At 41.1% G+C, this 27,512-nt stretch overlaps 1 protein-coding gene across 3 annotated transcripts; it reads right to left on the reverse strand.

Annotated features, from left to right (window-relative positions):
• Window positions 1-3,424: 3,424 nt before the first annotated feature.
• Window positions 3,425-26,500, reverse strand: setd1a (SET domain containing 1A, histone lysine methyltransferase). 3 transcript variants are annotated; one of them, XM_039610911.1, is made up of 21 exons: window positions 26,450-26,500; window positions 25,267-25,411; window positions 25,075-25,173; window positions 24,713-24,983; window positions 24,269-24,399; window positions 23,909-24,159; window positions 21,109-22,804; window positions 19,795-20,787; window positions 19,307-19,474; window positions 18,358-18,442; window positions 18,118-18,260; window positions 16,627-16,663; window positions 16,350-16,542; window positions 16,221-16,261; window positions 14,835-16,126; window positions 13,283-13,637; window positions 12,908-13,089; window positions 8,523-8,633; window positions 6,037-6,156; window positions 5,640-5,777; window positions 3,425-5,524 (listed from the first exon to the last, which is right to left on the reverse strand). In XM_039610911.1, the coding sequence occupies exons 2-21, from the start codon at window positions 25,402-25,404 to the stop codon at window positions 5,351-5,353; spliced, it is 6,618 nt and encodes a 2,205-aa protein (XP_039466845.1). In that variant the 5' UTR covers window positions 25,405-25,411; window positions 26,450-26,500; the 3' UTR covers window positions 3,425-5,350. The 3 variants fall into 3 exon arrangements, with proteins under 3 accessions (XP_039466845.1, XP_039466846.1, XP_031606461.1); XM_039610912.1 differs by lacking the exon at window positions 26,450-26,500 and adding an exon at window positions 26,140-26,441; XM_031750601.2 differs by lacking the exon at window positions 26,450-26,500 and adding an exon at window positions 26,109-26,441.
• Between the last annotated feature and the right edge of the window lie 1,012 nt (window positions 26,501-27,512).

The following is a 27,512-nucleotide window of genomic DNA, read 5'->3' on the forward strand; positions in this document are numbered from 1 at the left end:
TATTTCTACTTTGTTACTCCCCATTGCCTGTAATATTTTCAATAATAATACCCTGTGTAATTTTAACTACAGTAAAATGTAAGCCTAAAATAACAATATAAAATACTATGCTATGTGATATATTATGACCTCACACCACAGACTAAAATGACGAGTTTATTAAATGTTTACTGTCAGATAAATAGCTGTAAAAATGGACTAAAGGAAATGTGACTGAAGTATTTTGGCAGGTTCATGTCACTGTTATGTTTAGGTAAACAATAAAGCATAAAAATATACAACCACAATGAAAGTTGTGGAGTCATCTTCTAGTTTTCAGGTGCATATTTGAGAGAACAAAGTCTTCATGCAGATGTTTCCACAACAACACACTTGACAGGTGTGAACGGTGTCTGCTGATGAAGTAGCAGTGTAGCAGTACTCAATTTTTATAACAATTGTTTGTACAAGAGATAGTTGATGTACATAGATATAAATACATGTTGCTTTAAATAAACATGGAGTCAGTTCCATATTTATGTTGTTTATAAAATAAATATAAGAATTATGCTACCTTTTGCTTCTATTTCACTATACTTTGGAAACAAATATTAGTTTATATTATACAATATTGAAAACCATCATATATTTATCTTAGTCATTGCCATTTTTTGCTGGCTGGTTGGTAACCATTAGTGAGGGTAATTTGGGTCAATGACTTGTAGTTTGATAGAAAAGAGAAAAGAGGCATTTATGCTGCATTATGACAGAAACTGTTCCTTCTTGTGTTCACCATGCTACATTAACTGTTACAAAGGATCTCAACTGGACTGCGGACTACACTTTGGAAAATCTTCTGCTCTGTTTTGTAATTGTTTTAGCATGTTGCATCGCTCAATTACGTCTACCTTTAAGTGCACAACTGCTTCTCAAGTTTACTAAAAAATGCTTTTGAAGTGGTTAGCACTGTTATAGCCCTCTTCTTCAACTTGGGTGTTCGAACCCACTGTGTACTAATAAATCCAATAATCTGTAGGCATGCCTTTTATGGTTAACTGATGATTTTAAGGTGACCAATGATGTTTAATGTTTAAGAACATAAAGATTATCTGTTGTGATAGACTAAGGAACACCGCATACCCATCCTTGGGCCTGAGGTGAGCTAGGATCGATCCCAACTGTAACAGTTTTAAGGCCACACTTTATGCGCCATACTTAAACAGAGGACGTCATTAGAAAAAAGGGGAAGAAAACTGGTCACATTTCAGTTGTTCAGTCACATTTCTATAGTGTCATTTCAAACGGAAGCAGATAAGAATGACTTAATGGTTAAAGGTTAAGAACTGTTTTTTTTTTTTTTTTAATGCTTCCAGATGGGTTACAGGGCTAGGAGTCTTCAGCCATGCTAGCAGCTGTAATGTTTTTAATTTTAACCATGGCAGTTGAAATGTGTTTAATTTTCCAAAAATGTACACATAAATCAGACAGTTCAAAGGCATGCCTGTTTGGTTAACTGGTGATTCTAGGTTGATCATTGATGTGTTTGAGAACTTAACATACACATCCTCGTGCCTGAGCGGATCATGAAGTTACAAATATTTGATGGGCTCATGAAGTTACAAATATTTGATGGGCTCTAGCCAGCTTGTTTTGAGAATAACAAACCTGAACCTGGTGCCTTTATTGCCCTCAATAACTTTTAACCAGCAGCTAATGGCTTCAGAAGTGATGAGAGCTACGGAGGCCTCATTACCTTGCTTCCTTTACTTTCCTTCTGTCATGAATATATTGTTATAGTATAGTGGATGTTTGCAATAAACACAGAGAAACCTTCCAATTAGGAGACCAGTGAATGTGAGAGTAATCCCTTAAAATGTTAGATTTCAAGCATTTTTTTCTGCTGATGTTTTTTTATATTTTCACCTCTTGAACACACTCACCTGCTTTTCACTGTGAGGGACAGTGGAGCAGAAGAAAGTTGGCCTTATAGGGAGAGCACTAAAAAGATGGGAGTTGGAAAAGCATATAAGGGCACATGTTAGCCAGCTGGAGCCTCCTCAACTCAGGTCACCATCTGTTCTCATCAGATTTCACTGCTTCCTCTTACAGTCTATGACAGCTGCAGATGCATTCATTTCCGGCACAACTTCCTGCTCAACCAACGTGCCATTAAAGTGGCATAAGAGAGCAATCAACTAGAAGCCACTCAGACTCTCACGCTTGTTTCCAATCTGAACATCCATATCCAGCAGGACACGGACTTAGTAAAGAAAAACACAAGATTTTCATTTATTTAAAAAATATTTTAATGCACCATTAATAAAGGGTCCAACGCATTAATACAAGAGAAATATTGCAAATAATATTAAAATAATCATCAAATTAAAAGGAAAAACAATAAAAAATAAATGAATGGAAGGTATGTACATGTTTCCTCCTCATTGAGTAAGGAAACGGAACAAACATATTTACAGCTTGGAATCAGTGTGTTTCTACAAGAAACAAACACCTCTACAATATTTACATGTACTTCTTTGTTTTTTTGTTTTTGTTTTTTTTCCTTTCATCTTTTTCTCCTTTATTAAAGAGGGTTGGTTTGTACTGAAAGGCTTTCATTGCAACAAGAAATATCTTACACATTTTCCTGTTTGGGAAAGAACAAATAAACAGGAGTTTAGTTAAAAGTTCAACATCAAAGTTAAACTTTGGACGGCCATAGCCATGAAAAAAAAAGGACAACACAAAGGTCATTGAAATCCCCATCTGCAACGTATCAGAAACTGCCTAGGATTGTTAACCTCGCAGGGACACGGACACTTTCACCTATCTACACTGCAAACAGACTGTAAGCAGGATTTTTTTTTTTTTTTTTTTTGAGTTACGATCTTTCAGAAGGGATGACTGAAGTAAAATATAATGCATTCTCATGAATTCTGCAAAGATCTGCAACACAAGGGGAAAGCAAGAACTTTAAGTCTTTGAACAGAAATAACTAAATCAAATAAATGTGCCTTACAAAAAGATCTGCCAAGTTTACCTCAAAGGAGTTCTTCTTATTATTATAACTTTATTTGACTTGGGGCTCTGCTAGAAATGCAAACTTGTAGCAAATGGCTGCAAAGCCAGCAGCATTGTTCACAAACTCATTTGTGTAATTCAGAACCTAACAAAGCAACTAGGGAGAAGGATTTGCAGAAAACGTTTTTGTCAATTGTTTAAACAGGAATTTGTGCGCTTGTTGAAACGAAACAGGATGATATATTGTAAGCAGCAACAAAACCTTTTCTTGACTTACGTCATTGACATACATGCTTTTAACCAACAAATGCAACGGCTGTGAAACCAGCGTCATTGCTAATAGGATTACATGTACTTTGTGAATCTTTAGAATTCACCCACAAACAGGGACATGTGACCTTGTCGACAACAGCACATACTTTTGCGACTTCTCTGTTGACACAGCAGATAGTGTGCCAAATCATCGATGACAAACAAGCGATGTGAGTTATGAACGTATACACTCTCCTCCATTGTGTTGGTGATAGAAACAGCCATTGACAATTTCTCATCCCACCCCCACTGGACATGCGCTCAACTGCATTTCACAAGCACAGCCCTAAATATTGTAGATGAATAAAGAGCCCACAAAGAGCACACAAATAATTTGTTAAAAGCACATATGTCAGTGTCCATAAGTATGGAGAAGGAAAAAAAATAAAGAGGGGAATATAAAAGTTTAACAGTGGCATTTAAAAACAAAACAAAACAAACAAACAAACAAAACAAAAAACACGCACACTGTAAGCTGAAACCTAAATTACACATTTTCACAGTGGGTTAAAACGGCTTTACTCTCATACAGACCGGAGCCTGTTGCAAAACAGGAGAGTAACACACAGTGGGGAGGGGAGAAAGGATTTATAGGGCTGGTGGATCACAAAGCCACTGAGGACAGTGGATGGGTACACTGAAGCTCATTTCACTGTAATATACTTACAGCTAATGCAAATAAGTAACAATACCATTAATAACAGCAACAGTAATATAATATAATACTATGAAATGAAATTTTAAAAAAAGCTCCAAAACAACCCTCACACTTGGAAATCTTGCATAACTGAAGACCAAATTGATTGAAGTGATTAATCTTAAAAGTTACGCCCGTAGCGAGCGAGTCTAAAAACCCTGAATTTTTCTGGTATTCATGTGCGTCTCTGTGCGGATTTGTATGGGTGTGTGGTTACAGAAGGAATTCGACACTAGAGGAGTGACTCCTGGACGCCGCCGACAAAACAAAGCCCCTTTCAGACATGAACTCCTTATCATTAACGTGACGGCATCCAAATGCATCTGCTTCACATCTGATAAACACCCTGACTTCTGTAGCTGTCACAAAGAAAATCTTAGAGAGTAGGAGCCTGGCACAACTCTGCATGCTGCCAAGTTTACAGATAGTTATGCACAATATTATTTTTGCACATCTTGTGCATGTTTGTGAATTATTAAGTGCCCTAAACAGCAGTAACTTCTGGACGACATTTTTCCTACCTACTGCTTTAATTAAAGATCAAAGTGTCCCTCACCGATTTGTTTCAGCTACACCCAATAAAGAAAAAACAATATTTCAGAGGCTGGTTATGAGACGCACAATACAACTTTCACAGCAGCATGCAAACAAGTGATAAAGTGCTGCTCTTAGAGATAATGGCAGAGGAAATGAACACCGAAAGTGTAGTTTCACTTCACTAAAGTCGATACTAACAATAGTTATTTACAAAAATATAATCCCTTTGAAAGTAAGTGAAATATTGTGCGTGCACCACAGGTATGTCTGGATGAAGTCATGAGGAACATAAAAATGACCTATGTCTGACTGATGCCGTCACTTTAAAAGAGTAATGAAGCCATGTCTGAGAGAGTGCCAAGAGACGTTTTTCCTTTTCTCTTTTTTCCTCCACATTGTCTCCTTTCAAACGGATGTTGGCATGGAATCAGACAAATCCTTCATGCCCTGACTGACGCAGCAACTCCCTTGGAGCGCCCGGTTTTGTCCAGTAATACTGCCACTAACGAGCTGATGCTAAAGGCCTTGTCCATGCATCGAGAACCAGATGACGCCAATCCATCACCCACTAGCTTGTGGCTGTGAAACTGCCTAGAGAATGAAAACTGTGTGAAAAGTGCCAAGTGTGTGCGTGTCTACATCCTAGGTACTGTGAGGCTGGCTATGAGGCCATGAGGAGGGGCAGCATAGGGTACTGGGGGTGGTTCAAGTTACACATTTAGGAGAGCGAACTCATGGGGAAAGGGAGGTGTTTACGGGTATGGCTGGCCATTGGCCATTGGTAAGTGCGGGAGAGAAGTGCGTTGACTAGTTGAGCGTCCCACGACAATTCTCCGTTCCGCACAGACAAGGGATCTTGTTCTCCTCCAGTGGGAACTTGTAGTCGTACGTGATCTCTTCGTTGACGGCAATGGGTTGCTTTGAGTAGATCACAATCTTTTTCTGGGATTCTATGGTGATGACCTTGGCGTAGCAGTTTGGCTGCAAGGGGGAAAAAAGCAACGACAGACTGATGGGCGACAGCTGCAGAACTTAACATCAGTCCATATCTAAAGCATGTAAGAGGCAGATTATTGTTGAGTGTTTTCAGACTTACAGTGCAGCAGTGGTTGATGAATCGTGCAAGGTTCCCACACTTGGTGGCATCTATAATCGTATCATGGTCCACTCTGAACAAGTAGCTGCTCCCGATGCCTTGCTGTGCGTAACGCTTCTCTCGATTGTCAGCCACCATCTGCGCACAAAGAACATTTTCTGACTGACCACACCCTCAAAGCGTCCGAAAAACTGCAATTCACATACCGTCATATCAATATTACAATGCAAGAGTAAGGGTCCAACATAGCAGGACTATTAGAGATTTATTATCTGTACAAGTGTTTTAGTGGCAACGATAATGAAAACATTTAGTGGCATGACAAAAAGATGTCAAGATGGCTGGAAAGTTTCAAAAACCATCACTGGTTAAACACAGAACTCGTTATAAGTCATACCTGTCTTATGTTTTGACCCACATACTCAATGACCATCTCATCAGCAGCAATGGGCTCCATGGCAAACAGGCCCCATTCGTGGATTCGGCTGCGTCCGAAACGAAGCTTCTTCTTTCGGAACTGCATCAGGACAGAGCGGATGTAATTTAAGAGGAGCCTTACTAGAAATTGATCAATTTATAAACTAAGCTGTCCTGAATTAACAGGCAGTTTTAATTACTTACAGGCTAGAGGGCTCGCAAAATTTCTAAATCTCTGGTAGCCCTTCGGGCAGGCACTCTTCAGTTTTTGGTAGCCCAAAATAAATTTAAGTAGCCCGAATAAAAAAGAGAGAAATTTTTTAATGTTTTGTTTCCTTTACAATATTATACATTAAAGTATAATATTGTAACAGAAACAAAAATTAATCAGAAAATTGTTAAATACAAATCACAACTGTATAAAAATTACAATCATCAACTCAAATACTTGGTTCTAATTGAACAGAAATTTCTATGAACTTGTAAGAACTGTATAGAACATGAATCAGTCTGTGTCAGATCCTGAATCTGAAAATTCCACTGAAGTCAAGGGTAAGAGGTAAGTGGAACCAAGATCGAGGCCATTTGCTTTTTGAAGTTTGCAAAACTGCTAAATTTGGCCAATGGTAGTTCACTCTTTGCAACATAGTACGCTTTTGAAAGATTTTTCAGGACTTCTGCTTGTGCTTGTTTTATTTTTAGTATGTTTTTTGCAATTGCTGTTTGTTCTGGGAAAGATATTGCAGACTGGGTGCAGTATAATGCATTTCTTGCGTTTCTCATGGGTTCTGATGGGGTCTTTCTTAAAATTACTGGTCCCAGTTACAAAGGCGCTTGTCGACTCAAATGAAACGAAACTCACGACACACCCGGCAGAACATCGTGTTATTTAGCTCGTCATATTCCAGCCACATAAATTCTTTTGTCCATGAAACCAAAAAAGCTGAGCTTTCTTTTTGCCTCATAGTCTGATTTGTCATAACTTTTCCGTTTTGTGGTAGGCTTTTATTTGGTTGTCCCTTCTTCACCCTGACCCGTCTTATTTGGCTCAGCAGAACTAAAATACCGGCGTAAATCCTGCTGCTTTTACACACGCATTCACATAACGGTCAGCGATTCTCTGCGCAATCAACCTCTCACATGTTTAAACTTGCTGTGGGAGATTTCACTTGTCACGTTTGAATAGTAAGCTAATGAGTGATAAGACGATGTCAGAGGAATTGGTGCGCAATTAATCGTCACTCACCAATCAGTGCTGCCGCTCTCTACACACCATTGGCGCGATCGCAAAGTGAAAGCAAAAAACAAGCGCAAATTCAAACGCGATTTCGATATGTCACATATTGACAGTGGCTCATCGATGCCAATAACATAATTACTCAGCTACATTTGCGAAAGAAAATGCAAAAGCATTGACACATATTTTTCCTTCCTATGATAGCCCGACGGGCAGGGCTGAGATAGATTTTGGTAGCCCGACTGGAAAAATCGCTAGCCCCGGGACGTCGGGCTAGCGATTTTGCGAGCCCTGGGCTATATCTTTGTTTTATTATTGGATCTTCAACAATTCAAAAAGGTAAACTAATCCAAGTTGATAATTTGGTGTGATAACCAGAAAAAAAAAAAAAAAAAAAAAAAAAATGTTGACTAGAATAAGAACATGCAAAAAAGGCCACACCCAAACGTTTGACCACTGACATACTGTAGTGAGCAGATTTTCTGCATGCTTAGCATAGAGGCAGATTTGTGACTGACCCCGGATTTGTGCAACAATGAAAGCCAGAGATACAGCCTCTTTCAAAACCAAACACACACATGCGCACAAAAAAACAAAAGCAGGACCACCTTCCAAAAAACTCCTATTCAGACATCACAGTAACAAATAAACAAATTCATCTTGAAACCAAAAGATAAAACCACCAATGTGAAGGTAAAACTTCTGCATTCAGCCCTGAGTTTCATCTTGTGAGGCTTGGGAAAATCATTTTGCGAGTTTTGCTTAACAAACCACAGAGTTTGTGGAATGGAGAAATAACAGTGCTTGGGTCAAAATTGGTCTTGTTTGTAGTCTCAGTCTGGACTTAAATACCAGACGCTTTTCTTTCCAAGCTATGATGACCTGGATGACTGAGAACCTTCACAGACATCTTGTTTGTATTGTGTTTAGACTGTAAAACATGTTGGTAAATATCCTACTAAATTTAGCTCTGCACTTCTAAAAGCGTGGAATCAGTTTCAGGCTCTGGAAATTTATTCCTTAGATGACCTTTTGGTTACACTCATGAACTGTAAACCATTTAATTTATTGTGTGAGGTGGCATAAATTACAGTGTTTTTGTTTTTTAAGCATAGATTTTTTTTTAAAAAAAGGTTAATCTGTTGACAAGTCACAGGTTGCAGTTTAACTTTGTCCTTTAGCTTGTAAATGAGTGACCGCATGAATACTATGGCTGTTACTGCTTGTACCTTAAGCTGGTTGAGTTTAAGCAGGTCAGAGTCCATGACGGCAGTGGTGCCGATGACAGTGAGGAGGCGGCGCTGCTCTGAACGTCTCTCTGATAGCACTCGGTTAGCACCCTGCCAGGAAACAAACAAAAGAAATTCAGAAAGTGCAACGGTTACACTAAGACTTCATCAGATGGCCTTGACGGGTAACAGCATGAACCTGAAAAACATCTTGACCTCAGTTTCCAATACCCCTGCTCTTGTAGTAGAGGTTCATTTGCGAAAGAGATATGACTGGAAAGGTTATTACGCAAGAATGGAAGCAAGTCTGCCCTCAAATACTTCAGTCCCAACCACTGCCTTCCCTGTATTATGGAACAACCAGCTGGTTCAGTAATTAAATTCTTCAGATGTTAACTTGCGTTCCTTATAAATATCAAAAATTACTCCCATAACTAATGTGAAAAAACCTTGAGTGTTAAAGGGAGCCCAGCAATGTAACTGTAGCACAAATTTCCAAAAACAAGGAAACGGAATCTATGGAAAAAAAATGAATCAGCTGAAACTTCCTCAGAAACTTCAAACTGAAACAGAATGAACTGACATGTTCTCATGCTACGCCTCAAAATTCATTTTAGATTTAGTCAGACTATGTAACTCGTGTGTTTTTACAACCAATTAACCAATGCATGAGTTAAATGAAACAGCCTAAACTCATGCTTTGCTTTCAGTACTAAAAAGATCAATATTACAATCAAGATAATAATCCATGTGATAGCTTTATAGGTGAAACATGAAATGCAAAGTGAAACAGCTGTTTCAATGTATCATCATGATGTTAAATCACATGCAAGCATGACTGGTTAGATATTAGTGGTTAGGAATATTTTATCACAATCCTAATTTGGTGTGTGTGTGTGTGTGTGTGTGTGTGTGTGTGTGTGTGTGTGTGTGTGTGTGTGTGTGTGTGTGTGTGTGTGTGTGTGTATAGGAGGGGGTGTCCCCCTGAGTATCAGTAACTCTTCATGTTTTTTTTTTTTTTGAAGACTGCCACAAATCTTTGGTTTGAAAACATAAACAGTGATTATTCATCTCAATACATCACTTTGTTCCTGAGATAAACACAAAATACAAAAAGCAGCAGAGACACCTCTCAGTTGCTTCGACACTTAGATCAGATATCAAAGACGCAGACTGATGTGGTGCACCAGTTACATCTTATTATGTGCCGAGTCTGCATGAGTCGGTAACTCTAGAAACAGCAAGACTGCATAAAACAGGCCACAGTAAAAAATAAGAATTTGTGTGTATTATTATAAGGAACTATGTTCGTGTCCATGGAAGCAGTAAGGGAAAGCACAACTGCTAAAAGGGAAATACATTAGAGAGGAATAAACTTTGCACATCAACCCAGCGACGTGGATTTTCCACTGTAACTCACACAAACACTCAATGAGCTGATTTTCCAAATGTTCCTACCAATGTTCCAACCTTCCATGACAATCTGGCATTGTGTGGGAGGATAACTGGCTGCACATGGGACCAGTGAGGGTGCATCATATGAGTGTCTGACAAGCATCAAGATCATCACCCACAGGTGACCCAAACTTTATTTGCGGGCATTATAAAAGAGGAACGTTGCATGATGAAATCATAGAATCATCACAGTAATAGCCAAATTTAGGCCTATGATAAATGTGTGGGTATCTGTGACCCCCCCTTTCTCCTTTTTTCCAAACTTTTGACTCTAGTCTAGGCAGACTTATCAGAAAGCTTTCACTGCACTTGCACCAAAGTAATACTCGCAAAGAGCTGAAAGACCCACGTAACAGATCAGAATACTGTGATGCATTCAGGACACATACTATGTTACTGCCCAGCATTATGCACCGGGCAACCATGGCTCTGTAGGGTAAAGCTGACCACATGAACATATTTGCAGTGACACTATAAATTCATACAGTGCTACTGTAATTACTCCTGGCACACAGGAAATGGTTCTCACACATTTTTAATCAGCCATTACAAACAAATAAAAAAGCATCCAAGCTGAATTCCATTTAGAGGTTAGTGCAATACAATCAGCAATTCCAACTTATTTCCCCTAAATTCATTCAAACATTTTTATTTCCTCTGTTCACACCTCCTTCAGTGGCTCCATGCCCCAGGTCTTTGAAACTAATTGGCTGTAAATAAAAAACTGACTTTGTTTTTTCCCCACTCATTACACACTTATCTTTATATTTGCATGCCTGTGTTGGCTTTAGGCTGGGAGATGTCTATACTTGAAAAAAAAAAATCGTGCGTTGGAATACAAAGTGATAAATGCACAACCGGTTTAGCCTTACTTCTTTTGTTTTTTTCTAAGTAAATTCTAATGAAGACATAGTGGTTAGGGTGTTTGTGTAAATAAATGCTCCACTCATGTTTCCTGTTCGTACTTCCAGCTAAGAGGCACCCAATTCAGCAGTATTTCATGGAGGTTACAGACTGAACCCAGTCTTTTTAATTGAAAACACATAAAACATGTATTCAAATCCTCCAATTTTTGAATATGTGAAATTTTCTCCTTTATTTTTAATAAAGGAGAATGGTTTAATTCTGGATTGGGAATACATGTGCTCTGCAAATTTCTAGAGCTGTTCAACCATGCTTGAGGAAAGTTGGAGTTGCACATTTGCTCTGATTATTCTTTCCAAAACACTTTAAAGGTGTCACACTCACTATGATCAAACTGCATTTTCAGGGAACTTCATAAGAATTTATGTGATCGTTATGATCCTTTGACGTAAATTGGATTCATCACCTTTTGCTCAGGAAGGAGAAATTCACATGTGACAAATCCGGATCTACATCAGGAAAAAAAATCTACGGATTTCCTGTGTCACAAACAGGAATGATCACTGTGCTTTACGTGAAATAACGCCTGAACTGAAACATCCTGTCACTGGCCCAGAGGAAGGATTCACTCTTCGACATCCTCAAAATGCAATACATTTGTACTGTTTTTGAATACTGACCATAAGATACGTGATACGAACATTAAACTCAAAATCAGTGGACACAAACAACTTGAAGTTGGAATTTCAAGTACGTTAGAATTATGGCTGCCAACAAAACGGGAAAACAAAGGAAAACTACACGTTTACATTCAAGGTTGGCGCACTTGTTTCGTCTGTTGTTAAATTCATCACACCCCTTCACCACTCTAAACCCACTAAACCCACTTCTAACAGCAAAGATGAGAAAAAAAAAGAAAGAAAAAAATATCAGTCAGCAAGAAATATTTTTGTTTCAAGTAGTCTTGCAAGGAAAAACAAAAGCCTGATGTTTTCAAACATCACATCATTCCTGTAAATGACCACATTCTGACTCATACAAGCCTGATAATCAGGAAGCCCGACTAGAAACGACATGCATCTCGCACGTTTCTCCATGACTCTTATTTTCACACAGTTTTTCAGTTTGTATTGTGCTTCTTGTTTTAGACTGATTACAAATCAATACTTTACTGATTATTATCAGCCCTTACAGCACTGTTGTTGTTTTGTTGAATTTAATGTTCTTTTTACTGACAAAGAATACAATGCATGCCTTTAAACATATGAGCAGTGATGTATGTGACTGAAATTAAATGTGATTTGTTCCCCCTGCATGAATCCGTCTCAACCACCAGACAGCACGAATTTAATGCCTAAAACCTCTGTATTGTAAATGTTCACATATTCATTATCTTACTTCTCTATCATTTGAAAACCCTCACCTTTTCCATCTCAAATCCTAAAATTACCACTTCAACTGAGCCAAATATAAATCACCTCCATTCCAAATGCACTATCTAGCCAAATGTCGACTTTATAATAATACTCTGAAACCGCTAATAATTGATTACTGAGGCAGTGGAGACCAGCAAAATATTTTTCCTGGAAAAAAAAAGTTCAACTGGATATCACATTAAAATTCCATCAAAACCCGGCTTCAACTTTCCACACAATCGAAAGCATGTCCACACCAACATCTCCACTGCCAATCAGATTTACTGACTTTAGGTTGCGTTGCAGGCACAGATTCACCTCACGGGCATTTTATCCTGTTCTTTCAACAACAAATGAAGGAACAGGCACAACAGAATCTCCAATTTCACAAACATTAGATTGGGAGAGTGAACATTACCTGTGAGAGAGTAAACATGAACATTGAACTGTCCAAGTGCGTCGGCCTGTTACCCGATGCCGACTCATTTTTAAGGAAAAGCCTAAACAAGTTTTGCAAAGTATCTCAAGCATTTCAGCAAAGCTTCTCAACTGCTATAACAGACAAAATCAAACTGATGTGAGAACAACAGATTAAATAAATGGAAAAGAAATAAAAGAAGATGCATCCAAAAAGATTTGGAATCTGCCTACCGAGGTGTCGACATTCTCCACCTCCCGTATGACCTGCTCGGGTAGGTCAAGGTCCAGGTAGACATCCTTCTCCTTGCGGCTGATGGCGTAGTACCCCTCGCTCCTGGCACAACCGGTCACATGCTCACGAAGCTGCCCATCTGTGTTCTTCTTTTTGCGGCGAGGATTTGGCAAATTGGTTAGTGCAGCCCAAAGGTCAAGGCCGACAACAGGGAACCAACTATAAAAGCATTCCTGAATTTAAAAATGTCATGGTATGCAGACAATTTAGTAATTCATAATAGTCAGACTTTTTGGATATTGTGTCACTGCCATGTAAATCAAACCTAGTGCCCATACATCTTTGAGGTGAAAGATAATCACTGAAAAGGATATTAGTATGGTTGACCCAATGAGTGTCATTGAGCCAGTCAGAGCTATGGTCATCCTGCAGCAGCTTCTCATAAGTCTTCTTCAAAAACAACAAGTCTTCACCATCCAGACCGGAGTTCCAGATGTCATACAAGATGGTCATCTGCTCAAATTCACTGCGGTTGTCAAACTTCACAGCTGGTGGCTCAGGCGCTGGGACAGGTTTCGCCCGGTTCTGGGATGTTGTTATTCCTGCTTCTTGCAAAAAGAGCCGCTCACTCTTCCTCACCTCTTCAACCAACTCTTCCTCAGTGTCTGAGCTGGACAGCTCCCCAGATTCAAGCTCCTCCACATCCACATCTTCCTCCAAATCTGAGTCCTGCAGGAAAAAAATACTGTCTTTTAGTTTCTAGTCTATGTGGTGTTTACACTAACACACACTGACACATTGGACCTTTCTCTGACCAGTTAAAGTCATCTAATCCATAACAATATTCATAACTATATTCGGTGACTGAATGCCATTTACATTTTTCATGAACATAAGTGTTCTTAGAAAAAAGGCATACGTGCTGTAAGACACGGTAAAGATCAAAGATTGCAATGCAGGGACTCCAGCAACACTTAACGGGAAGAGGAACAACTTTATTGACTGACCAACGCGTTTCAGCTTGAGGCCTTCATCTGGGTCATAGCAACACATAGTAGAAGTGTGCTTCAATAAAAGGCAGGAAACAGAAACGCCCAAGTAAATACTGGACTAGATCATTAATGACGAAGACGGGGAGGGGGAGACATAATCCCCACCTGTCTTAAAATAATACATGCATGAAATACATAAGAATATTACAAATATACAAAAAAACTATAAAATAATTACAAAGGAAAGCATTTAATTAAAAAAGAAGTCAGTGCAGGAGTTAGATTAAAAAACAAGAGTACATCATAACATGGAACCATATTTGTGGTAAGGTCCTCAATTATGTCTCTAAAATGTAAAATTTCTCAAATGTAGACTTAAAACGCGATGCCTAGAAAGCTACTCTTTCTTTTGTTGATAAAATAAATAAAATTAATGATCTAGTCCAGTATTTACTTGGGCGTGACTTAACCAATTAACCAATACCAACCTGTTATATGTCAGCTGGTTTATCTATGAAGATGTGATTGGTTAATTTGAATTTTTTTCTGTTTTTATTGAAGCACACTTCTACTATGTGTTACTATGACCCTGATGAAGGCCACAAGCTGAAACCAAACGAAACGAAAAGAGCGCCATTAGACATGCCACTGGCAGGTGGCAAGTTTATGATTAATGAAATGAAATGTTTTTTCTTTCATGACGCAAAGCACCTGGCTGACGTTAGCTTTAAGCAACGCTAAGGAAATGTCAGTAATTCTAGGGTGATTGCATCAGTAAGACTGAGAGCAGAGCACTTCTACAGGGTACAACTGTACCAATTTCAAAATTCCAACTTTGGGCTTACTGGTAATGAGTCAGTGCTATTGTTGCCTGTGGCATGTTTACGGTAATGGCAATCTCAAACATTTACAGGAACAAACAAGACAAATATACCTCTAATTTCCGCTTCCTCTGTTTCTTGCCTGGCTGCTCCTTCTGCTTTTTTGTGTGATGAACCTCAAGGTTTTCTTTATCTTTTCTCTTCCTCTTTTTGCTCTTTTCCTCTTCAATTTCAAAACCCTTGCCAATTAGGTTCTTCTTCTTTGATGATGGAGACACCGGCGTGACCTGGCCCGTATCCTCAGAGTCACACATCTCTTCCACTGCAGACAAGAATTCTCCTGCATCTCCCCTTGATGTAAGTGGATCTCCAATGACTTCCTCTGGTGCTTCAAGCACCCCAGAAATAGCGTTGAGGTCGGCTGGGAGCAAAACAGAAGAATCTTGTCTGGAGGAAGTCCTTTTGGCACCAGTTGGTGCTGGGACAACAGGGGGTTTGCAGTAGTTGTGCTCCATAAGGACAATTACAGCCCCTGGACTCATAAGGAGGGCCAGCGACTCTGGGGAGAAGTAATTTCCTTCCATCTTGTGCTCCTCTGCTTCATCAGATGTTTCTGTCTCCTCTGAGTCTCCAGGATCAGGGTCCATTTTCAAAGCCACATCAGCTAACACAGACAGGTCAGTTGTTGAAGCAGAGGCCAGCTGCAGGAGGCTGGAGGCCCCAACCTGTTCTCTTAGTCTTAACCTCTGCTCACTTTCTTCCTCATCCTCATCTTCCTCTCTGAGAGAGTGACAGGAAGAAGTAGACAGGCTAGATGTCCGTGGTCTGCCTCTGGACCTTTTATTGACAGATGGGGGTGCTGGGGCCTCCTCAAAGGCCATCCTACACATAGAGGCATGGTCCAAAGGCAGGTTCTGCACAGTGCGGCACACCATAACAGGAGGAGCAGGAGATTTGGGAGACTCTTTGCCTGCACTGCGTTTGCTAGGGGATTTGACAGGGGTAGTCTGGGGAGAAATGAGGGGTCCTCTCTTGGACTCCTCAGTATCTTGGGTTCGTCCAGATGGGGGCACAATGAGAGCATTCCCTTCGCCTGGTTTAGAGGCAAAGGGAAGCAGCTGGATGCCCTGACTGGGACGAGATGAATTGGGTGAGGTTGCAGTGATGGGCGAGTCTGGAAGCCTGCCTGAGAGGAGGGGAGATTCACCCGAAACTTGCGACGGAGATGGTGGTGCAGCTGGCAATTGCATTTTGCTTTCGTTCTCGTCTGTAGAGAAGGAGACTGTCTTTTTGCGCTTCTTGAGAGGGGGCACAAGAACGATAGGGGATGTAGGGCGTGGGTATGGTGGTGAGGGGGGATGTTTGGTAGGTGCCGTTGTGTCTGCCTTGCCATCTTTTGTATCACCTGAGAAAAGATACAAGTTTTCAAAGATTGAAATCAAACTGAATCTATTATGTCACTGGTGCTTTTTGGTGATTTACAACAACTTCTGACTAACCTGCTTTGACCTCTGCCTTTGGAACAGCTGCATTATTTTCCCTGAGAAAAACAGAACAAGCATTTGAATGTTGAAAAGCACAACATTCATTGTTATATAATTCTGATTACAGCAGTACAAGTGATGTACCTCTCATTGTCTTTCTCAGTTGTGCTATCCAAAGTTGACTCATCCATACTGTCTGGTCCTTCACTTTCTGCCTGCTCTCCTTCCTCTTCATCTTCATCCTCAGAAGAGGATGAAGATGAAGATCCTGAAGATGAAGAGCCTTCAGAAGAGGATGAGAGGCTCTCGTCGTCACTGTCTGCACTGAGGACATCATCTAAAAAAATAAAAAGTCAATGTAAACAGTCATGATAGCTGAAAATAAGAACATAAAGTTATGAGATTCCTGTTTGTGGTTTACCATCAGACTCTTTTCCACTTTCGTCTTCCTCATCCTCCTAAACATGGGGGGGATAAAAAAAAAAAAGTTGTCATCGCAACACAATATTATCACAGTGAAATCCTGCCATCTACAGGTGAGGACAGGATTTGTAACCCTGCTATGAAAATTTCCTTTTTATTGTATTCAATTCACTACAGAACTATTTCCTAAGTGGTGTTAAAGAGAGCATGGAATTTTTAAACACAGCTTTTCCAAACATATTGAGGTTTTTTTTTGGATGCTTACATTATTTTACTTTGCACACAGATTTCACAAAAACTACCAGGGTGAGATTCATTACCCCCCTTGATATTAATAACCAATTGCATATCCTTTTCCTGGATAACAGCCTGCAGTTGTTTGTTATAGTTTTCATCAAGTCTCACACACACACACACACACACACACACACACATCTCTTGAGCAATCGCAGCTCATTCTTCTTTGGCAAATCTCTCAAGCTCCTCCAGAGATTTAATGGGTCTTCTGGCACGGACCTCAGTCTACAGTTCACCCCACAGATTTTCAGTGGGACTCAAGTCAAGGCTTTGTGTAGGCCATTCAGTAATGTTAACTTTGTCTTCTGTACCAGGAACAACCCATGCTTGGGTGTTGTTGAGTTGGAAAACAATGCTTATGTTCTACAAACATAAGCATTGTCTCCATGGCCAAAGAGCTTTAGTTTTGTCTCATCTGACCAAAGGAAACATTTTTTGGTTCCCAACTTTGCTTAGTCATTCACTAGTGTCTTGGCAGTTGTTATGGGGTTCTTTAGACACCTCAAACCCTTGCTTGTTTTAGTACTGCATGCAAATTGGAAAATAACCTTCAGTTTGAACCTTCACAAAGTCAAAGCACATCATTGCACAGCAGTGGTTTGTGCTATGGCTCAATAAAAAGTTCACATTTTCTGGCGACTTATAATGGTGACACTGGTAATTTTTGTTTTCTGAAAAAATTGTTATTGTGTGTAAAATCAAAAAACAAAACAAGAAACAAATAACTTATGGTTTCTAAAAAATTTAAAATAAGTAGTATCCTTAGAAGTGCTATGTTGAAAATCCCTTGCACGTTTTAAAATACTGGTGATCACCAGTGCTAGAAGGTCAAGGTCACTGGGAGTCAAACTCATGTGAGATTTTTAGTCGATGCACCAGTGGTATGAATTTCAAAATCCTATGCTGCCTCGTTGACATCGCAAACTTGGGATACCCGCCTGCCTGCCCAATGGGGTGACAGCAACATCCCAATTAGCCTTTTACAGCTGAGAGGTAGAAACTACTTTGGAAAGTTTTGAAAACAACTTCAATTTTCATACGAGGCTAATAATTTTGTTCTTATCTGTTGCTAACTAAAAAAAACCAACAACATGAGTTATAAACTAATATATCAGATTCATATTCTAATAATCTAAAGTCATTTTTTTAAAATTGTGTTTTATCTTGAATCACAATTTTAAAACAAACAAACCTTTTCAGTAGAAGAACCATCAGATGTTTCTTCTCCCTCACTGTCAAGCTCCCAGGGTTTCCGATTTCTAGGCTTCTTTTTCCTCCTCTTGTTGTCCCTTTCAGCTCCATGCCGGTCTGCCTCTGGTATTCTCCCGTCAGCAGCTGAAAACGGGATAATTTAAGACTTAGATGGAGCAGATCAAGTAATCCAACCCATGTTTTTTTTTTTTTTTTAAGTCTGAATTACAGCTTAGCAAACCTTCATCATCTTCGTCTGGTGGCGTTGAGGGTCGTGGCCGTTTCATGTCGCCCTCTTCAAGCTCCTGAGGTTCTTTCCTTTTCACCTGCATAGTTCAAAGTATTTTTTAAGAATTAAAAAAAAACAAACAAACAAAAAAAAAAAACAACAACACACCCAAAAATGGACTTTACAAAGTTTGACTATTTTTCAGAACAAGAGGTAGTACCACAAACTGATAACGCTAAACACTTGTGCACTTTTTGAATATTGTGGCACCACATAAAAATTCAAAATATTAGAATGACAATATCAGCTATTTTAAACTACACTCTTGACACCATTTATTGACTTAAGCTTGACATATACTGTGCTAAACATTTATACAGTACGGTTATGCAGTACACATATTCTGTGTACTGCATAACCGTATACCCTGTGACAGCCTTAAATGTAGCTTGAAGAGTATCTAATAAGAAACCTAACTACACAATGCACCAACACAGACCACAATCATTATTATTGGTCAATTTGGTACTAACATGCACTGTAAATACTGCACTATTGACTGTGAAACAATAAGCAGGATAATAGCATGATGATAATGCAGTAATACTTATGCTGTTTTCTTATGTTCATATCACATTCATTCCATGTATGAACGGAATTAGTCCGTCTTTTCTAACTCCTGGCACTGGCCAGGTCTCCCTTGTAAAAACAGAGTTCAGTACAACTAAATAAATTCTGTATTTATTAGGTCCAACATGGAGAACAGTTTCAGTTACCATTTAGTGATGTTAACAAAGTGCCTCAACAAGGTGGCATACAAGCACCACTGCCACCTAGTGTTTTGGTGGTGTAATGGCAAATGAAACACTCCAACAAACAAACATAAAATATGCAGGCAGTACAGATTCCATACAGTAACATGGAGATGAAACCAAAATCCACAGCAATAAAGTACTGTTACCTTGAAGGAAGGCAGTCGTAGTGCTCCACGGAGAGAAAATCCCTCCATGCCACCACTCTTTGCCCAATCCACAAGAGACATGAGAGGCTCCCGTGGACGGTTGACCTTTTCCTCTTTTTTCTCTTCATCCCGTAACGCAGAAACCCCCCTAACCATCGTCTGGAATGGCTACAAAAAGTAGACATTTACAGAAGATATTAATTTTTTCTGGCCTCGTAACAACAGTCTTTCTCTTATATAGTTAACCGACTAGTAAAAGCATCATTAAACTGAGATGAAATGGTAACAGGAATGACATCTTTCATTTTTAAAAAAAAACATGCTAATTATAAAAAAATCAATTACACTTAAATGGAGGAAGCACATACATAAACTAGTAAAATGATTAAGCAAAAGGGTGGGTCTATTTATTTTATTTTACATACACAAAAATTAACTGCAACCTTAGAAAGATGACCTTCAATATTGTTGAGGCTGGGCTTCCTTACCTTGGCCTTGGTCTCTTTCCGCTCCCACCACTCGTCAAAGGTGGCAAAGGCTACATTCTCCACCATCTTGCGGTTCAGGTCCCTTTGCATGATGTTCTTCATTTCTTGGATAAGAGTGGCCAAGACCATCTGCACTGTGGCTTCATGAGGATTCTCTGCCAGTATGGACATCTCCTCCCCTGGAGCCCTGTATTCATCTCCATCCCCAGGCAGCATGGTGCCATAGCCAGGTGGGGGCATATAAGATGAGTAGTGTGGCGGTAAGACATGTGGAGGCCAGCCAGTGTGTGGAGGCGGGATGCCATGGTGTGGATGGGGTGGTATTTGAGTGCTGTGGGGATCAGGGTAGGGATAGGTCATGTGGGGTGGCATGTATCGGTGGTCTTGGTCATAATGAGTGCCTGCCCCATTGCCCTCTTGGTCCATGTAGGGGTGGTGTGTGTGATGTTGTGGAAGAGAGTGGAGATGGTAGGAGTTGTAGTCTGCAGTAGCTGCCTCACCTGGGCCTGGGGTGCCATTGGATGATGACATGCGCAGCTGGTGTAGGCGACTTAACATGTGGGTCTGCATTTGGAAAGACATAGGGGTTCCACCACTGTACTGGTTCATCAGCTCCATGGAGCTGGCATAGTCATACATGTGGTGGGGCATGGGGGGAGGATACTCAGGGTGTAGCTCCATGTGAGGAAGGGGAGGAATCCCTGGTGGAGGTGGGGGTTGTAGGGAGTAACCAGGGGGTGGTGGAGGGGGCAGATGAGGGGGGTAGGATGGTATGGGAGGGTGCATGGAGGTGCCAAAGTGCTGTGCAGAGTCAGAGATGGGTGGGGGTGAAGATGAGGGGTCTGTTGTTTGTGAAGTCATGGCAGCCTGAGATGAAGAAGGTGAGGATCCTGAGGTGACTGATGGCTGGTGGGTGGTCACGGTTGTTATGGTCGTAGTCTCCTCCTCCTCATCTGAGATCTCCATGTCTTCTCCTGAGGAATGAGGAGAGGCCTGAAAGAAAACAGAATTTACTGTCTTAAGTTGAAAAACCACCCACATATTGAAGCAAATTCTCAAAATAACAACACTTACTGAATTATTTTTCTGTCCCACTTTTCTAACATAGAAACGGGCACATTAAAAGCAAGAAACCAAAACATGAACATTATGTTTGACAGCACTCAGGATGTTAATCACTGTGTCGGTACTGAGGATGTTTTTATTCATTTCCACCAAATATTTATGTCTCTGCCCACAGACAGGTATTTCTGGGTGACTATCAAAACAACTGATTCTATTTATAAAAATAAATGGAATCAGGACAGATCATACCTGACTCTGTCCATTAAAAGGTGGTGTGTGCGCTCCTGTCCGGCTCTGTGCATCAGCAGATCCAGCCTGTGAAGACTCTTCCTGCAACGCTCCAGGGCCAGCTGGGCCGACTTGGGCCTGAGTTTCCTCTGGGGGTGGGATGTGGGGAGAATAAGTAGAAACGGGTGGTGTAGACGCTGCAAGTACTGTGGGACTCTTCCTGCCTTCTCCCCCTTTTCCCCTTTTTCTTCCTCTGTGGCCATCTCTGTCTCTTTCCCCTTTCCTCCTGTGGTCTTTCTCACCATTGTCCCCCACCTGTTCCCTCTCCACTTTCACATCACTTGACCCACGTCTTGTTCCATCTCCACTTCCGCCTCCATGCTTCTCCTCTTTCCTATCCTCCTCGTCTTCTTCATCAGAGGCAAGAAAAGAGAATTTAGCTTTTTGTTCCTTCAAAAGCATCTCAATACGAGAGTCCAGACTGCTGCTGTGGTAGACAAACGGTAAACTCTCATTGGTGGAATCTGGCTCTGGGGAGGAGGAGTCCCTTTGAGGGGGTGGAGGGGAGCTAGAAGAAGATGAAAGATGGTGGGGAAGGGAAGTAGAAGAAGGAGAATTAGAAGAGGAAGCAATGGTGGGGTGGGGCGGAGAAGAAGGTGGGGGTGTCTTGGGTGGGGCAGGTGGGGTGCTGGGACGACGTTTGGGTTTTGTCCATTGTTCTTCACTGGCAGGACTATCCTGGTTGAAGTCCAGTGTTCCAAGTGTTTCTGCTACAGCTGCTGCAATAACAGAAGCTGGTGGGAGAGGAGGTGGGGGAGGTGGAGGCAGAGCACTGTGGTGACCATGGTAGTCTTTTTCAGCACCTAATGAAGGCAGGGAACCCCTCTCTGTGAGACTTGTGCTCCCTAGGCGAGTGGAAACGTCCAATCCCTGAGGAGGGGCTGGGGCAGGCTCTTTGGAGGAGTATGCAGAGTAGGACGATGGGGGAGGAGACATGCTGTTAGATGAAGAGCGGTACGAGTTGGAATTGTACCTGGGATCCGAACTGTTAGAGTAGTCACTGTCTCTGTCCCTGTCTCTATCCCTGTCTCTATCTCGATCTCTGTCTCTGTCCCTGTCCCGGTCATGGCTGCTTCTTCTGCGGCTGCTGCTGCCATGGTGATTGTGAGAATGGTGGTGGTTGCGGTGTCTCTGGTGGCTGTGGTCACCTGACCGAGAGCCCAGGCTGTCTCGCCTGTACCCCCTGTCATCCCTGCGATCTGAATGGTGGTGGGAATGATGGGAATGGTACTTTGAGGAAGAGTTTGTGTCTTGCTGGTGATGATAAGATGACCTCCTGGAACCAATCCCCGCTGGCCCATACCGTGCCCCTGAGTCTCTTTCACGCTCCCTCTCCCTTTCTGACATTAGGGGCTGATCATATTGGTTGGCAAGAGGTGGTGGGGGCATTGAGGAGTGGTGTGCCATGTGTGGCCCAGGTCCTCCAACATTAGGGTAAGGGGGGTAGCATGGTGGCTCATTGGGACGGTATGATGTGGTTGGGGGGTACATAGGACGACCCCGGTGATACACTGCAGGTTCCTGTGCTTCATCGGAGTAGCGAGACACTTTGTATCCTCCAACCGTCGAGGAGACTGCAGAAGACGAAGATGAGGAAGGTAACATGTCCTGGGGAGGGTAGCCGCTGCCCATTGTGCCAGTATTGTAACCAGGATGCCTGAAATGCAGAAATAAGGAATTTATATATGAACCACTAAGTCATACAACGATGCTTTTTGACTTTATGTGAAAAGGTAAAATGCGGTTTGTGTTGTAACGTCATTTAAATGTTTTTGTTTCAAAAGGGATGACATGAGAAGGATTTTGAGGTTGACATACAATACATACATACATACATACATACAGTGAAATCTAATTGTGGCGAATACTATTGGAAACTCAATGTCACACAACTGAAACAAACAACCTGAGAGCATTTCCCTCCTCTGTGCAAGCCAAGCTAACAAAGGACACAATAAACACAACAAAATGATGAAAGATAATAAGACCAGGCCAGGTCTTTTGTACCAAAAATTTCCCTTCATATCATATGCACCGACAAGTTCACTAAAGAAGTACATGGTAAAATATGGTGGAGGCTTGGTTATGGTTTGGGACTGTATTTATAATTATGAATTTTGCATATTGCATATTTTATGAATGAATTATGAAAGTACCATCAGATTTTGATCCACCACTCAGTACCATCTAGAAAGTGTCTGGCAATAGCTTCATTTTTCAGCATGACAATGATCCCAAGCATACTGCCAATCCAGTAAAAGCATAGGAACACAATAAAAGCAATAACAAAAAATGGACACCATCAGTCATGAACTGATCTTTCCAATGCCCAAACCTCAACATTACTGAGGAAACAGAGAAGGAACAAATGACAGCCAACATCCAAATAGGAGCTTAGCTATGACCTTCAAAAAGTCTGGAGAACTATTTCTGAAAACTACTTAAATTACAAGAAAGCTTGCCTCAGAAGGTTCAGGCTATGTGGAAAAATAAAAGGTTGTCAAAACAAATATTTCAAGACTATCGAACTTGTTAGAATTGTACAAACTCTTGTTTTTTTGCCTCATATACTGTATTTTCATGTATGTCTGCATGCTTCAATAAATTGCTGCATCCATTTCTCATTTTCCTAGCAAAATATATCGAAACAAGGGGTGTGTCAGTCTTTTCCACAGTACTTTGAACCAAACCACAACAGTAAGACCACTTAAGGCAAATTTTATTCAAGATGCTTTGTTCCGGTTAATTATCAGAAACTAACCTTCCACCAGCATAGCCCGAGTCTTGTGAAAAAGGGGTCCCAGATCTTGAACTGTAAGGTGTTCCTCCCCCACCCTGAGATGACGCAGAGGAGCCTGGGGTGTAAGGACCTGCCATGGAGGAGGGGGGCGTGTCTAGACGCTGATCATAGCCAGTCTCTACAGAAGGTGTGACATTTCCCGATGTGAGGGCCTGGACCCCTGCTGCCAAAACTGCAAGCTCACTGGAAAGCCTCCGCCTGATTTCTGATGGCTATGGGAACAGAGTAAAAATATGTAAAATTAAATTCATCTTAATTCAGATTGCCACTCAAGCATGACATTACTAAATAAGTGAAGAGATGTTTGTGCAGTCACAATACCGTGTCAGGCTGTGGCTGTGTTGAAGCCTGAGGCTGAAGCCTGTCTGTCAAAGCCTTGCCTCCTAGAGGCACTGTCTGAGGAGTGTAGGACCCATTTACTATCAGGTCATAATATTTCTGCCTCTGTTGACCTGTATAAAAATAAAAGTCACAGCCATTTAAATGTAAGATCTCAAACTGAACCAACAGACACAAACAATTTACATCTAACAAGGTTTGTATGAAAAACTTTAGATTTAACTGCAGCTTAAGTTTTTTCTGTGTCATTTGACTGTGTTTTTGTTAGCAGGTCTTCTTCCTTTGAGGAACTGCTCAAAAGATACACAAGAAAGTGACCCTCTTTGTCTTTTGATTTAAAATTGCAAAGCTGTATATAAAGAAACTGCCCAAAGCATCACTGTAACAATGTGCATCAGATGGGAAAGAGGAGGCATTTTAACTTACCTTTTATATCCAACTGAGCATGAATGATGTTCCCCATGACAGAGGTGTTGTGCAGGTGCTTGACTGTGTCCTTGGCTCCTCTGGTGCTGGTGAACAATACTCGGGCCAGGCCTAGGTGCTTTCTAGTCTTGGGGTGAAACAGAATCTCCATCTCCTCCACCTCACCAAACTTGGCACACATTTCTGCCAAGAAGGGTTCCTTGATGTTGTCATTGAGTCGAGCAAAGGTCACCTCCTTGAGAGGTATGGGACCCACATAGAACTCATCAAGCTGCGGTAAAAAATTAAACGATCAGTGAAAAGATAATCAAACAGAAAGCTCCCAAAACGTGTCAAATGAACACTGATCCAATTATTCTCACCTTAAACTTTGGCACTGGCAGAGACAGCTCTGTATATCTGGACCACAGTCTCCGGGGTCTTGGATCTCGCAGTTCTCCCACAGGTGGAAATCCAGAGTCCTGGGGAGGAAAAATAAACAGGATGCAACATACAAACAATAGCCAAAATGATTGAAGATAATAATAAATAAATAAAAGTGAACATTAACTCACTGGCACACTGAAATGCACTCCATCATATCTGTAGATCTTCTGGGTGACACGCCTAATGGCTGGGTCCTGGACGAGTTTGTAGCTTTTCCACTGCAAACTGACAGCTTTTTGTGAATCTGCCCCACCGTCTGGATCCATCCTACAACTGTCACACAAAGAAAGACCACCATTACACACACAGTGCAGAAGCTACTGATAGAAGAAAAAAAAAAAATGACTGGGCATCAGCACAGGGAAGTAAGCTTTAAAAAAAAAAATCCCTGCGGAATTAAGCCAAACAGATGCAAAGTGCTGCAGTAATTACAGACTATGAGCACTCTGTATGGCAACCTGTCAGGCTAGCCAGCTGCGTCACATCAGCTGCTAACGATCAACTTTTCGGACATCTATATTTAAGTTGTAGTTCTTCTTGCATGGGTAAAATAAGTAAATCAAACAGACTAGCAAACGGGACGGTGTTAGCCGCGGATATGATGCCGTGTGCTGTCAAAACAATGATCACCGTTACGTCACTGACCATATACTTCAGCTAGCCACCTGCTGTTAGCAACGGCTAACCTAGAATATGCAAACTGTGCTGCTTTCCGGCGTCATGACAGATTTCACGTTCCACGCATTGAATCAGGCTTCCGAAACACTCAGTAAAACGCCCACCTATCTATTTCTCTCACTTCAGATCAGAGCGACGTGATTGTAAATTAGTTATGCCTTCTCGTTTTAGCTAGGGCAAGTCAACGGTACGGTGAGCTAATGCTAGTTAGCAAGAACATCACATTAGGAGTTCAAAACTATGCTCTTCATGTCCCTCATCCCACAGCAATAAAATTTTACCAGTTACGTGCCTCACTGCGAGGATCTGTAGACTCGTTTCACCTTCAGTTTGATTAAATTCAGACCCCTCTCCTCTTCGACACCTACTGCCCGCTCATCCGAAAGTAGCAACCCGCCGCTACAGTGTAGGCAGCTCCAGCCAGGCCCGGGAGACGAACAAGAAAAACACTGAGTCCCTAACAGACACGGCTCACCACCGGCCCGGCTTTAACGCAAAACCGATGAGCTAAAACGATACCGCTACCATTCCGGCAGTTAGTCAAAACAGCAACACGCCTCTTCGAGCAACGGAGCCATTGTTTTCGCTTCGAAATCCTGACATTGTTGAGAGAGCGGCCATCGCGTAACTAACCTGAAAGCCTCGCCTGTTCTCCATCAGTGTGTTCAAAATGCAACCTGCGATTACTCACCGGCACTTTCGTCAAAGCTGAAACTAAATACAGGGAGCTTTCACATTGACACATAACACTGTACACACAACAGCATTAAAAATTGTTAATGTAAATAAAGTCCTTTGTTTTATTCATCGTCAAATTTACGCATTTTTAAAAATTGGTTTGAATCTGCTCCTACATTCGCAAGTATAAAAAATGGCCAAAGGTCCCCCTAGCGGCTGATCAGCAAACCTACCTCAAAATTACTGTCAAATGTAATTTATTGTATATTAAAATCTTTCAAGGCTCATATTATACTTGTAGTGAACACTTTAAAGGAATTTATTTCAACATATTAAGTGTATTTATGCCGCTACATTTTGAAGAATTAAACTTGCCACATACACAATTACACATCTATAATGTGTAGTGAAATGCTTAAGTGCCAGACTGGCTTTACAAAAGAAAGACAAATAGAGAAGTATTCCAATCAGCCCCCCCCCCCAATTTTTTTTTTAATAATAGTAGCACAACCATAGTCTAGAGGTGAGTATTGAGTAGTTGAGTATCAGATAGGTAGTGTGTGAGTTGCAGTCTCATTTAGCAGTCTCGCGGCTTGAAGGTAAAAGTTCCGCCTCATTCTCTTGACTGAAGTAACTACACTCCTGAGGGCCAAGTGGTACTGCAGTGTAGCTCACAATCAATGTTGTGATGCTCCGACTAAGGATGCTTTCTATAGTGTAAGAGTAGAAGTCCCTGAGCATCCCAGCCAGGAGTTTGAAGTCCTTTTTCGAAGTAGTAGAAGCAATGATGGGATTTCCTTATCATAAAATCATCTCTGATAGAACAGCAGCCAGTGGGCACGACTTTGAATATTGATGCTGCAACCTGCTGCAAATAAGCTACAAACCATGAAATTCAAATAATTCGGACTGACCTTAGGCACAGAAGATCTAAACAATCTCCAAAGCTTCAAGGTGGGCATCTTGATGCATTCTCAATCATCCAGGAAAGTAAATCTCCAAAAGTTGAATCTGTTCA

This window comes from Oreochromis aureus, linkage group 4 (genome assembly GCF_013358895.1).
Source record: "Oreochromis aureus strain Israel breed Guangdong linkage group 4, ZZ_aureus, whole genome shotgun sequence".
NCBI lineage: Eukaryota > Metazoa > Chordata > Actinopteri > Cichliformes > Cichlidae > Oreochromis > Oreochromis aureus.